At 37.1% G+C, this 15,143-nt stretch overlaps 1 protein-coding gene across 2 annotated transcripts in view; it reads right to left on the bottom strand.

Annotated features, from left to right (window-relative positions):
• aatf (apoptosis antagonizing transcription factor) overlaps positions 1-15,143 on the bottom strand; it is a 17,111-nt gene extending 1,968 nt beyond the window's left edge. For both annotated transcript variants that reach the window (XM_052556704.1, XM_052556703.1), the window contains exons 1-11: positions 14,979-15,143; positions 11,870-12,043; positions 11,318-11,731; positions 11,027-11,164; positions 9,855-9,969; positions 9,322-9,553; positions 8,904-9,068; positions 8,072-8,155; positions 7,890-7,957; positions 7,727-7,807; positions 5,676-5,747 (exon numbers count right to left, since the gene is read on the bottom strand). In XM_052556704.1, coding sequence (XP_052412664.1) covers positions 5,676-5,747; positions 7,727-7,807; positions 7,890-7,957; positions 8,072-8,155; positions 8,904-9,068; positions 9,322-9,553; positions 9,855-9,969; positions 11,027-11,164; positions 11,318-11,731; positions 11,870-12,043; positions 14,979-15,063 — 1,628 coding nt within the window. In that variant the 5' untranslated portion in view covers positions 15,064-15,143. The remainder of the gene's footprint in view (positions 1-5,675; positions 5,748-7,726; positions 7,808-7,889; positions 7,958-8,071; positions 8,156-8,903; positions 9,069-9,321; positions 9,554-9,854; positions 9,970-11,026; positions 11,165-11,317; positions 11,732-11,869; positions 12,044-14,978) is intronic.

Genomic DNA, 15,143 nt, shown 5'->3' with positions numbered 1-15,143 from the left:
GAAAGTTGAGAACCATCTCTGGTTTACCCAGAATCCTACCATCACACCATCTGGGGCAAATGCATTGTGATTTTTCCTCAAGCCCTAGCAGAATTGGTATTCTGCATGTCTGCTTGCTTGCCCTTGTGCAAGAGAGAGAGAGAGAGAGAGAGCGAGAGCACCCCATCCTGCAACGTCGGCATTAACATTCATGGGGCCAGTGGTGCGTGTCGGGGCTATGGAGCCAGAGTTGAGATATGGCAGAGTGGCTGTGTAAGCAGACTGAGGGAGTGTGTGTTTGTGGGTAAGAGTGTATCTGGCTGCACAAAGAAAAGGTCGCCTGCAATTCCTCATCGGCAAAGGTCACCGGTCACTCTCTGATGCCATCGGCATACATCATTATTACTGTAGTTCACCGATTGTTATGTAAATAAGAACAGTCCATCAGGCATGTGTGTTACGATGTGTGTGTGTGGCTGACAAAGGTCAGGCTTTAGTTTGTGTCATCTAGGAGTCTGATTACAGTCCCAGTGTTATTGTTTTGTTTATGGTTAAAATCAGACCACTATCATGATATACTACCATGTACCCTTTTTGCTGTGCTTTATCATTGGACTGGAACAAAGTTTCACTTTATATAATTTTCAGTCTATTTCAAAATATATTTTATCCCTGGTATGGCAAAGCTGAATTAACAGCAGCAATTACTTCAGTCTTCAGTGTCACATGATCCTCCAGAAATCATTTTATCAGACAGACAGATAGGTGTGTGTGTGTAATAAATATTACATATATAATATTTAATTTATATATATATATATATATATATATATATATATATATATATATATATATACACATATACATACACACACACACACACACAATGATATACATTGCAATGTATTGCAATGTAGAGATTGCAATCTCCATCTTTACCATAAAGACATCACAAACATAACATCAGTTGCTCTAGTGTAGATGCTACCCTGAAATGACCTACTGAGGAACTCACACACACTACAAGGCAAATAGTTTGACATATGATGCTTTATGGTTGTCTCCTGGTCTGCTTAAAGAGAAGTGTACATGCATTATATTTCAGCACAATTGATTGCGGTCACCTTGTTGAGTGCTTCATGTTTTTGTCCGCTATGTGCTCAAATAGCAGAGCACTGTGACCATGATCACCAGGCCAAGTCTATATATAACCTCCACCTCTTCATCAATCCATCCTCTCCTCTCTAATCCTGCATTTCTTTCCTCTACACCTCTCCAAACCCAGTGCAGCATATGCTAGAACCCTTAAAACATCCTCAAGAATAACCACTGGGAGTGTAAGGAAAACAAAACAACAGGAAGACTACAGAGGGAAGATCAGTATACTCAAGTACTCGTGCTTTTAAGGCTTTATTTTGTCTTACAGATAGGATTTCCAGGTTTTATAAAAGGAAGTTTACAAAATGAAATTGTCATTTACTCTCTCCTATCATTCCAAACCTTTCTGATTGTCTTCCAAGGAACACAAAAGTAGCTATTTAGAGGAATCTTGAAGCTATTATTCATTTAAAGTTAATACTGACAGCTCTCTGAGGAACATCATGGTAATTCTGTGTAACATAACCTTCATGTTTTCAATAATGAAACATAAAATATATATTAGGTGAATGATATATTTAAAAAAACCCTCTTGAAAAATCTACAACTAATTTTGAGAAAATGGATGTTAAATACATGTAATGTAACTCAAGTCGACAGAACCTAAAACAGTGTAATGAAACGTTTTGGTTGTTTTCTTCCCACTAGTTACCATCCATCAAGTCACCTGAGCAGCAGTGGCTCATAGCACCCATCTCATCATGCGAAGTGAGCCATACCAGATCTTTTGAACTTATGTTCGCCCTTAGAGATGCTCAAGAGATTTTACCAATTTTATCTGCATAGTCTAGGTCAGTGAAATCAAGTTCTGGCAACTTAGCACCATTCGGGGATGCTACACTCCAGGATTCAATCCATGGCTCTGCAGAAGTGTGCTTGGGCCAGAACACATCCCTGCCTTACTCCAGAGGCAGTTGTAAGCACCTCGGAGAGTGAGCGGTTAAACCTCACTCTGGCAGTAGTACCTGAATGAAGGTCGTTAATGAGACCTAGCAGGATTATTTGGAATATCCGCCTGCAGTATGCTCTACAGTGCTTGATGATCCACAAAGTCAAACGCTGCCTTAAGATTGACACAGGCTACTATGAGTGGACGATTGAACTCGCAATGTATTTCTGATAAGAGCCTAAGAGCAAGGACGGCATCTGTTGTCGATTTTCCCGGGGTAAAACCTGATTGTTCAGGGTGACATCGAGACACAAGAAGGGGTTGAATCCTTGCTAACAACATGAGAAAACACCTTTCTTGAAACTGACAATAGTGTAATGGGTCTATAGTTACCCTTGTACAGAGCCATGATTATGTCTAGGGACTGGTAGTATGCTTCACAATCGCACTTTGCCTTGGCCCTAAAGATGCCCTGGAGGCACTTATATACAACTAGTGTGAAAGAGGACAACTTATGGAAGCAAAATAGCCCAAAATCTCAAAATTGACCAGTGCCTGAAATAATAAAATAAAAAGTTTTGACTACAGGGTTGTTTTAAAGGGGTCATGACATGAGAAATCTAATTTGCCTTGATCTTTTGGCACAAAAGAGGTCTTTGTGCCATGTGTGCATTTGTGATCTGGCAAATTCATAAGAATTTATAAATTAAAACATACTTGCAGGCTATGAGTCAGAACAGCTGGCATTGTAGGTTACTCTCCCAGGAAACAGTCCTCCATAAAATGCGCTGCACACATCTTAATATTTGGTTTTAATTGTTGTAAAACAGTGTTTTATATACAAATTAACCACTGATTTCTAGATGTGTCCTCTTTTGGTAGGCCAAACAAAGTAGTTTCGCTTTCACAATAAAACACATCAGTCTGTGGCACTTCTGAGGCACTATTGAGCCTTAAGCTCATCTGTATTGTTGGATCAGCGGTTTCTCATCTTTCTCTTGAAAATATCCCATTAAAGTTCATATGGGGTTCAGGTCAGGCATGTTGGCTGGACAATCAAGCACATTAAATATCATGGTCAGCAAACCACTTGGAAGTGGTTTTGGCACTGTGGGCAGGTGCTAACGTCCTGCTGGAAAAGGAAAAAAGCATCTACATAAAGCTTGTCAGCAGATGCAAGCATAAAGTGCTCCAAATTCCCTGGTAGACAGCTGCATTGACTAGACTTGATAAAACACAATGGACCCAACATCAGCAGACGTCATGGCAGGCAAATCATCACAGACTTCAGAAACTTCACACTGGACTTCAAGCTGCTTGGATTCTGTGCCTCTTCAGTCTTTCTCCGACTCCAGACCTTGATATCCAAATGAAATGCAAAATTTACTTTTATCGGAAAAAATAACTTTGGACCACTGAGCAACAGACCAGTTCTTTTTCTCCTTAACCCAGGTAGAATGCTTCTGACGTGGTTTCGGTTTCAGAAATGGCTTGGTAGCCCTTTTCCTGAAGACGACTGAGCATAGTGACTCTTGATGCAGCTTCAGTCCAATCCTCGTTAAGTTCTCCCAAGTGTTTGAATTGATTTTGCCTGACAGTATTCTCAAGCTTGCGGTCATCCCTGTTACCTGTGCATCTTTTCTTACCCAATTTCTTCTTTCCAGTCAACTTTGCATTTAATATGCTTTGATACAGCACTCTGTGAACAGCCACCCCTTTCAGTCAGTAATGACCTTCTGTGACTTGATTGTCTTATGGACCATTGCCAAGTCAATAGTCTTCCCCATTATTGTGGTTTCAAAGAACAAGAGATACCCAGAATTTATACTGTAGGGATGGTCATTTAATGAAATTTAAATGTAAATATTCTAATATTTTGATACTGGATTTGAGATACTTTTTGACTCATGAGCTGTAAGCACTAATCATAAAAATTAAAAAAGAAAAAAAACTTTTTAAAAGTTTTACATGTAATGAATCTAGAATATATGAAAGTTTCACTTTTTGAAACAAGTTACAAAAAAGAAAATAAACTTTAACAATATTGTAATTTTTTGCGATACACCTATATACAGATTAGTTTCAGTCCACACTCTAGTGTCTGTCATTAAAAGGACAGATAGAGTGAAAGAACATTCGCTTTGATGGGTTTCGTTTAAACAGCTTGTTCGCATCTTTGTACAGATATCAGAAGGATCCCAGCATAGCGAACAAGTGGATAGTTTATTTTTATCGTATTGGAGGATTGATAGCATTTAGTTTTGTAAAAGAGGCACAGTGTGATAGAGTTCACAAAGAAACATTTGTTGAAAGTAGGGCTGCACAATATTGGGAAAAAAATGACACTGTGATATTTTATTTTTCTGTGATTTATATATATATATAGCGATATGAAATCTAATTTTTTCTTACAAACAAAAATTGGGTGAGCACACTTACATTCTCATTTTAAAAGATTGACAGAGTATTATTTAAATTAGAGTAAATTATTTGTTTTTAAATTTATAATATGGTTTGAATTAACATATTAACATGAACTAACATATATATATATATATATATATATATATACACCTACCTGTAACCCTTAGGATGATTCTTGAATAATCAGTGTTGCCAGTTGTGCTGCTTAATATTTTTGTGGAAACCATGATACATTTTTCAGGATTCTTTGATAAACAAATAGTTTTTTTTTAAGTGTTTAATTTTTATAACTAATGTCTTTATAGTACTTTCAATTTTGATCGATATAATTTGGCCCAGAGAATAAAAGTATAATTTTCTAAAAAAAAATAAATAAATCTTAAAGACCCCAACTTTTGAGCAGTAGTGTATGTATGTTGTTTAATATGAACAAATTATGTTTTGATCACTCATGTGTCAATAAAAAAAATGCAGCTAGTAAAAGCCTGATATGCACAACTCTCTTTGTGGAACCAATGGAACACAAAACAAAATAAAAAAAAAGGAGAAGGGGGATTAAAAGTGAAATCTTTGACATGTGTGAGTGTTTGTGTGCATATCTCCACAGTGTGTTTGATTAGCCTGTTCTCTGTTTGAGGAGGATTACTGCTGGCTGACAGGACAGAGAAACACACAACTGAACCATTAATTAAACAGATGCACACACACACACACACACGCGCACAACTACAACTTCCTGCTGGTGTCCCCAACGGCATAAAATGCCCACTCAAATAATTTACATACCGAAGATGCTTTGACAAAAAGTGAAAGTTGTTATTAACCATTGTTGTTCCAAACTTTTTTCTTCTTCTATGGAACATTTATAAAAAATATTCTAGCTGTTATAACAATATTATAACAGGTTCCGTCTATTCATCTCATAACTAAAGTATAGCTTCTGAATACAGCACACAATTACACATTACGTTTTGGGTGCTTCTTTGTTTTGGGGTTATTTTTGTGTCAACATCTGCTTTTGTTATATGGAAAACAGCAGCTGTGACTTTCTGCTAAACATCTTTGTGTTCCACAGCGTTAGAATGAGGAAATGTGACAGATTCTCATTTTTGTGTGAACTATGCCTTTAGATAACTATACATCTTAAGTGTATGATCAGATGTCCGACTGATAGTTCAGCAGATAGAGAAAATCAGACATGAGGAGAATATAAGATATCACTCACCGGGCCTCATCACTCATGCTGCTGTTGTCTATTGGAGCCATGAAATTCATCAGCTTACTGTGAACATGAAACCTGGCAAGATGTTTGAAAAAATGACAAGTATAAACACAAACAGATTTGAAAATTTAATTGTGACGTTTCATTGTGAGCACACACAGCCTGACTGAATCTGAACTCATTTACATGACAAATACACAATTAACGAAGATGTTTGATAAGAGATGATTTCTGCTGCTTATTCAAAGGAAACAACCCATCTCATTCCAGATGATTTATTGATTTGTTTGGATGACAAAAAATAAATATTTTGGTTTCCTTTTTTTTTTGGCTTTTAAATATACTTCTAAATATGTATGTTTTAATTAATTTTTATTTTGACTTTTTTAGTAGAGTAAAAACTAGTAGTAAAAAGTACTTGGGACGAACATGTTTTTATGTATTTCCACTAAACAAAATTATAAATCTCAACCCTCATTTTTCATGAGCTGAACTCAAAGATCTAAGGCTTCTATGTACACAAAAGGCCTATTTCTATCAAATATTGTTCACAAATCTGTCTAAATCGGTGTTAGAGAGCGCATCTTTGCCGAGGTAATCCATCCACCTCACAGGTGTATTGTATCAAGATGGTGATCAGACAGCATGATTATTGCACAGGTGTACCTTAGACTGGCCACAATAAAAGGCTACTCTGAAATGTACAGTTTTACTGTATTGGGGGGTCCGAAAACCAGTCAGTATTCACCATGTGTGACCAGCATTTGCCTCACTCAGTGCAACATATCTCCTTCGCATAGAGTTGATCAGGTTGTTGATTGTGGCCTGTGGAATGTTGGTCCACTCCTCTTCAAAGGCAGTGCGAAGTTGCTGGATATTTGCAGGAACTGGAACACGGTCTCGTATAAGCCGATCCAGAGCATCCCAAACATGCTCAATGGGTGACATGTCTGGTGAGTTTGCTGGCCATGCAAGAACTGGGATGTTTTCATCTTCAGGAATTGTGTACAGATCCTTGCAACAAGGAGCCATGCATTATCATGATGAAACATGAGGTGATGGTCATGGATGAACGGCGGCACAATGGGCCTCAGGATCTCATCACGGTATCTCTGTGCATTCAAAATGGCATCAATGAAATGCACCTGTTTTCATGTGAGTATTTGACCACTCAAGTCGGTTACGATGACAAACTGCAGTCAGGTCGAGACCCCGTTGAGGACGACGAGCATGCAGATGAGTTTCCCTGAGACGGTTTCTGACAGTTTGTGCAGAATTTCTTTGGTTAATCAAACCGATAGTTGCAGCAGATGTCTGGGTGGCTGGTCTCAGATGATCTTGGAGTTAAAGATGCTGGATGTGGAGGTCCTGGGCTGGTGTGGTTACACGTGGTCTGCAGTTTTGAGGCTAGTTGATTGTATTGCCAAACTGTCTGAAACGTCTTTAGAGATGGATTATGGTAGCGAAATGAACATTAAATTAATGGGCAACAGCTCTGGTGGACATTCCTGTAGTCAGCATGCCAATTGCACGCTCCCTCAAAACTTGCGACATCTGTGGCATTGTGCTATGTGATAAAACTGCACATTTTAGTGTGGCCTTTTATTGTAGCCAGCCTAAGCAAAGGAGTGCTCACAAACACCGATTTAGACAGATTGTGAACAATATTTGAGAGAGAAAGACCTTTTGTGTACATAGAAAAAGTATTAGATCTTTGAGTTCTATGTTGCGTTTATAATTTTGTTCAGTGTTTTAGTTAATTATAATATCCTTGCATGAAAGAAATGCAGTACTTGTGCTGTAGCATTAAAAACAATACAATATCTGTAAAAAATAATATAATATAATATATAAATAAATATATTTTGTTTAAAGCAAAAGCCTGTTTTTCATTAATGAGAATCAACCTTTCTGACAAATTAATGACAAAAAAAATAAATGAAATAATTTTTTTACTTTTAAATTTTGGGGCGAAATATTACTCGTCAGGTTTCGTGAGATTCACCTTTATATGCTGAACACATCTTGATCCTTTTAGAAGAATAACACCTTACCTGACCTTCCTGCCTTTGCTGGCTTTGGTGTCCACCTTCTTCTTGATTTTACTACGTAGTTTCTGGATGGCAAGCCACTGCCTGTGAGAGAGGTTGAGTTATGATGATCAAATGTGAACGACACATGAAACATGTATACACGCGCACATACACACACACTCACTTTCCCATGGCCACTTGATCATTGGGGTCTGTCGCACTTGTTTTGCGCTCAATAAGCTCTCGAAGCAGCTGTGAAAAACGGGAAAGAGACATAACTCTACTACTTTCTTTTTAACTACTCAACTGCATCAGCGTTGTTGACAGTAACCACACAATAACAATTCATCCTGCTTGTTTTCTTACCTGGTGGTAAAAGTCATCATCATCAAAAATCTCCTCGTCCAGATCTTTAAGGTGTATGTTAGATTTCAGTGCCAGTTCAGCTGCCTGAAAAAAACAGAGAGAGCTCAACGAGTCTTCTAGCATGATGGGGAATGTTACTTTTAAATGTAGTTTTAAACTCTACAATTAAATCAATACATATTCACATATACACATATATATATACACACTAGGGCTGCACGATGTGTCGTTTAAGCATCGATATCGCGATGTACGAATCCCACGATAGTCACATCGCAGGATGTGCGATGTAGGCTGTCGTATTTGATCTGTTATTCATTAACTGTACGGGCCAGCTGCTCCCCGGCCCTTGACGAATGTGATGTGAGAGAGAGCGCGAGAGAGAGATCGCACAAGAGAGCGAGCGAGTGAACCCCAGTCACACGTTCAGTCTTGCTCGCTCTCCCTCAGGCATATTAATCAATTGACACGATGGTTTCGATGTTTAAATCATTTAAAATGAGAATGTAAGTGTGCTCACCCCATTTTTGTTTTTAAGAAAAAAATTGATTAGATTTCATATCGCAATATATATATATATATATATATATATATATATATATATATATATATATATATATATATATTGCAGAAAAATTTAATATCGCAATGTCATTTTTCCCAATATCGTGCAGCCCTAATACACACATAAATACACATATATAGACACATATACATAGCCTACTGAAATGGCTGGGTTGATTAAACTAAAAGTGTTTTGCACTGCAATAACTCTATAGCTAATGTGGTTTTCTTACAACTACAGAGAAGCAGATTCAATTAAAAGTCTCACCTCTTCCTCTGTGATGCTGCTGTCTATTTCAGGCGTGATGGGCTCCGGCTTCCCCAGAACTCTGTATTCAGACCTGCGCGTCTGTGTACGTCTCACCAGCCTCTCTTTGTCCATTAAAACCTGCTCCACCTGTGTAAGAATGTTCCTGTCAAATGCTCCAAAACCCTGTTTGATGGAAAATACAAAGAGAGTACATTAGTGAAGATATTTACACAATATAATATTATTTCGTTTTGGGACACCTGACCATTACACCAACTTGGACTTTATTGACACTGCCTTCTAAATACATAGGCACTGATTTAAGTTAGACATCCTTTGCAGCAATAACAGCTTCGACTCTACTAGGAAAGCTTTCTACAAGATTTTGGTGTGTTTTTTTTTTTTTTATTATTTAATTTGTCCTTTTTTGTTTTACCTTTTTGCTCTTGCCCGTTGTGAGTCGCGTCTTGTCGTACCATTTCTGCAGGGTGGCATCACGGTAAGGCAGAAAGGCAGCAAATCGTTTGGCCATAAAGTTGGGATACTCTGCCATTTCCAGTTTTCGCTTGGGGGGTCCATTTCGCACTGCTTCCTGTTCTTCCACTTGGCCATCATCCCCAGTTTCCATCTCATCCTCACTGTCAATCTCTTCATTATCTTTAACACTGCTGCATGTGGAAACAGAGATTTAAATAAGAAAACTGAACACACAATCATTTCTTTTTCCATTGATAATCACAATTTCCATTTGTGGGAAGAAGAAAAAGAAAGGCAGTATGTCAAAATTTTGAAACTATAGTTAATTAACATTACAAGATATTTAACAATTTATACAGCACAATTATTTAGTACTCCAAAGTTATCTGAAGAATACCCTTAGATAGTTTTTAAAGGGGTAGTTCACACACAAAGAAAAATTTCGATCAACATTTTATTAATTCATCTTATTTTAAAAGCAGAATTAGGTACCTGCTTGCTCCCCATGTCTTTCCCTGAGAGATGGCTCTGGTTTCAGGGTTTTGGTAGAGCAGCTGATCTTGGAGATCCAGCAGAGACCTCTGTAGAGCCTTTAGGGCTTTATGACCTACCACACACAGATACGAGCTTATCATACAGCACATGTCGACCGCAACATCAATTCAGCACACTTCTGTAAATGCAGGTTCATTACAACTTACCTCCTCTGATCTTAAGTCATTCCTGCACTACACTAGTTAAAAGCATCAAAACGCATGAAGAAATGAACTCTACAGCCCACAGCACGCAAGCCATCAAACAAGATACTGATTCCATGGCACAGAAAACAAGCTTAAGTTGAAGCGCGTCATTTTGATTTTAAAATGCTGTAAGGGACATGCAGAAGTTAGCCGTTGTGCTTTAGGAGAGTTATGCTATCATTTCCCTAAACTATCAGACTTAAGATTTAAGTCAGCAACAGTCAAACCATTGTGAAGTTAACCATTTTTTTTTATATTTTGAAGAAAACATGCCTCCTAGTATTCCTGCAGAGCCTGCTTACGAAGCAGGGCTAGCACAACCAAGCCTATGCTACAATTCATTATACATAATGAGAACAAATTAATAAAAAGAGTGGGGGGGGGGGGGTGCCAGAGATTGTGCCATCTTTACTGCTAATCAAAAGTACACATGCACATCTCCTTCCATCCCAAAGCAACGCGCTGTTCAGAATTCAGGAGGACGCCCCACATCAATCATTCACTGGCTAAAGGACCAGTGCAATAAATATGCAAATGAGAAGCAGGCAGTCTCTCTCAGCAGCCAGATATGCTTTAGAAAGAAGGTGCACATATTAATTGCTCAGAGCCAGAAGAATCCTGAATTTAAAACCACACTTGATGCTCAATTTCATATCATCATCAATGGTTGTGCAGAAACTAACAAACATTCTCAGACAAAGAACATCTATTTGAAAAAATAAAAAATAAATTGCAACATTTCTTAAGTCTTTACTGACACTTTTGATCAACGTCATGCAACATTGCCTATGACTTTCTTTAAAAATATATTTACAGGCTTTATTTGACTTTACGGACTGCAAAATCTTCCAAAACACTTAGCAATAGAACATCTTTATGGTCAGAAGTAGAAAATATCAAGTATTTTTCATTGTATTCACTCACTATTTTTTAAAGCGTCAGCATACTCAGTCCCTCCCCTGCTCTTGAACTCTGGGAATGTCTGTGGCTGTGGAAGCTGATTGGCCGTCACAAGAGCTTTCTGCATTTTGATTCGCCTTTCAAGCATCTGGTCCCAAAGAGCTGTGGAGATTTGAAAACAACATAAAGTTGAGTCAATTTTTTTTTTTTTTGAGTTTCTGTTTGTCTTATAATAGATTTCCATAAATCTATTCTTGTTATTTATTTGTTTATTTGTTGTAGAGTGCACATCTGAATGTGGGCAATTATTCATACCAAGCTGATTTTTCACGGCTTTCCCCTTTTCAACCTCTTCATCAACTTTCTCTTTAGAGAAGGTCTTCAAGGCTGTTTCCTCCTCTTCATCTTCCTCCTCGTCCTCAGAGCCTTCCTCACTCTCTCCTTCACTGTCAGCTGATTCTTCATCTTCCTCACTTTCTCCCAGATCATCCATTCCCTCTGTGAGTTTCATAAGGTCTGTGCTCTTCATTTTAGAGACTAAGCTGGACATCTGTGAGCCATCATCTGCATTAAGATCCTCCTCATCATCGCCTTGTTCTTTTTCATCTTCCTGATCATCATCATCATCATCATCATCATCATCAATGTCGTCTTCATCCTCATCATCTTTTATGCAATCCATGTACTTGTCCAGCATTCCATTTTCTTCATCATCATCATCATCATCATCTGTTAAAAAATTTAATTTAAATGTTAGTTAATCAAACCAACCTTTTAATGCACATTACTAGTTAGCTGATTCAAAGTGTATACAATGTTGGTCATTCCTTTTATTGTTTTTCAAACAATCCGACATGTTCACCCCACCTAATCCATCCAACTCTTTCTGTAGATCTTTTCTGGATGTAGCCTTGCCACGATATCGTCGATCACCATCAGCCAGAATTACAGAAGAGCGCTTCCGCAGATGGCCAGATAAAGGCGCTTCATCATCATCATCACCACCTTCATCAAACTTCTCTATGACTTTGGCTTTCGTCTCTGCAGTTCACAAAAATTATGTATTGTTGTTAAGCTTAGTACACAAGGACATTTACAGTCAGTCACATAATCCTGTCAACAGTTGCACAGTGAAACCAGCATGCAAGTTAAAGATTTTGACTATCACCAGATAATAACAATGTCTATGCCATAAACAATGAATACAATTCATAATGCCTTTCACAGCGGTCATAAAAAAAATATACTGCAATTAACAGCAAGCCCTGCTCTAATACATAAGATGTCTGTTAAAAGATATAGATATATATACACATACACAGAGCTTGACATTAAATGGTTAACCCAAAATTGAAACTTTATGAAACTCATAAATTACACACCTTGAAGTCATCCTAGGTGTATATGGCTTTCTTCTTTCATACGAATCTAGTTGGAGTTATTTTAAAAACTGTCTTTGATCTTTCAAGCTGTATGATTCCACTCAGTGGGTGTTGCAGTGCATCGATCCATAAGAAGTTTAATAAAAAGCGCATTCATAAAAAAATAAAAAATAAAGTGTCTCACATGGCTCCAGTGAATCTGTGCGTTTTTGTAAGAAAAATATTCATATTCAAAACTTAATAATCCCTTTAATCTAGCTTGCACTCACAGTTGTTAATGAAGCCGTTCTGGAAGCATGACGTATGAGGTCAGCGTTGCACTGGTGAGTCTTGTGAAAACCAGCGTTTGTTAACAGGAGCCAAGGAAGCAAAGTTTCCTTACTTTAGCAAAGGAAAACCAGTCTCCTCTTGGATTATATCGAAATCCTCCAACATTCTTCTTTACAAATCCTCATTTTGTACTTTTAATTAGTAACCATTCTTTTATTTTGATCTCTCTGCTGTGTTTTCGTGTTCGTCAATTCTGAGCAGAGCATGCAGAAAGCCGACCTCATACGTCATTCCTCCTGAACTTCTTCGTTTACAACTTCGAGTACAAGCTAAGTGATTATTACAATTTGCATATAGATATTTTTCTTGCAAAACCTCATTGCTTCAATAAAGGCCTTTTTTTCACGCAGAGCCATGTGAGACTCCTTTTTTTTAATGGATGAGCTTTTTATTAAACTTCTGCCCGACTTATGCAGTGTAACATCTGCTGAGTGGCATCAAACAGCTTGAAAGGGGGTTAAATTCTATATACAGTAACAGAGCTCGACATTAATGCTTGTGTGAAATAAGTGATTTTTTTTTGAAGGAATAAAGGAATTTTTTTTTTTGAAGGGCCAAGTGAAAGATGATATTTTTATGATATTTGCCCGACCAGACGACCAATAGGATTTAATTAGGGAAGCAACGAAATTTCAGCAAAAATTATTCTGATTATATACATTCGGTGAAAATAGCTATTGACAACAAGGTCGTGCCAGTTGAGGTTCGCGCAGCCTGTCTGTATGTGAAAACATACTCGTGGAGAAATGAAAACAAATGCAACTGCACATAAAATTTTAACATATTTTTCAAATCTATAACAAACAGCCTAGTTAACCAACATGACACGACTGAGAGAGTGTAGTTTTCCCTGAAAACCATGACAGCTAATTTGACATAAAAAAAAAAAAGTGTTAAAATTAGTAGGCCTATTTAATAAACATTTTAGTTCAATATTTGAATTAGAATTTATTGAAAGAATATACGGTCAATGTTGACTGCTTTTTCTAGATTTTATTAATGAAAATACAAAAACAAAGATCACAGCAGTATAGTCATCGAGCATCTTTGAGCAACACACAGGTGGTTACTGAATTATTCGGGTTTTTTAATTTTGAAACATTCGAGTTAATGATTGAGTGGTCCACTCATAAAGACAGGCCCCTACATCTCAATATGCATTGTATCCATGCTAAATTCAGTGTGATGGTAATTTTCAATACCATTTAGGGCAGAAAGGGTGCACAGTATGCACATTGGGATGCAGGGAGGCACTTGCTTCTTGTCGAATTAATCAGCTGTATGAATGAATTGTTTGAATGGATGCTTCAACGACTCATTAATTAAGACAGTCCCTTGCTGCCACCTACTGGTGGTTTACTTTCATAATAGCTTACCCTTGCTTTTATATATATATATATATATATATATATATATATATATATATATATATATATATATATATATATATATAATTTTATTTATTTATTTATTTATTTTAAACTGTGCTCATAACATTATTGGTGCCGTTATAATTTTGCTACGTAAATGCATGGCATGCTATATTTCAGCTACATTGAACTGTCTGTGTAAATGCATCCAAATACCACTTCAGGCATCGTTTTTTTTTTTTTGAGATACTGAATTCTTTTGATTGATAACAGCCCTATATTGTCTTATTATACTAAGTGAAATCATTAATAAAATGTAAGAATTTAATATGAAAGATGATGGATGCATTTTAAACAGTTAGTGGAAAATGCCCTTTAAATAGGCCAATATGACCGGGAAATCATTTAAATTAAATTGTTGTATGCAGTATTAAGTCACATTAAACGTAATATGTGTTAGTTTAATGGTACAGTTATGGTTTCATATTCTACCAAGTAACTGAATACCACATTCATACACTGTACCATATTATTTACAAGAATAACACGGTACTACCACGGCAAAGAAAATACACATTTATGTACCATTGATAGACGGTTAATTCGTTTATCTTAAATTAAGGTAACGGTCAGTAACTCAACAAAGAAAATCTTACAGAAAATAGCCAGTAAAAAAAATTATCTTTGTTGTTAGTATGGCAATCCTGAGTAATACTAGATTATATTAAATGTCATAAGTCACTGGTTTAAAATAATAAGTTTAAAGTAAAGCCGCTTCTCAGTACATGTGCATGCGAATCGTGCTTACGTTAGAGGTGACAGATTTTCTGTTATAATAACGCTAAACGGCTTACAACACATTAGATCAAATGATATTATTTTAATGTATGATACCTTCATCTTGGTCGTCCTCTGGATCCACGAAGTTTGGTAAAGGATTTAACAAATCCTCGAGCTGCTGTGATATGGAGGCTGCCATGTCTGTCCCACGATGGAACTTCACCGTGACGTCATCAGAGCGCGCCACAGGAAGCGTGAAGTGAACTTTACTGTCTATGG

Source organism: Carassius gibelio, chromosome B5, assembly GCF_023724105.1.
Source record: "Carassius gibelio isolate Cgi1373 ecotype wild population from Czech Republic chromosome B5, carGib1.2-hapl.c, whole genome shotgun sequence".
NCBI classification, from domain to species: Eukaryota; Metazoa; Chordata; class Actinopteri; order Cypriniformes; family Cyprinidae; genus Carassius; species Carassius gibelio.
Note: the sequence above shows the minus strand (reverse complement) of the source record. Positions and strands in the feature narration are given on the sequence as shown.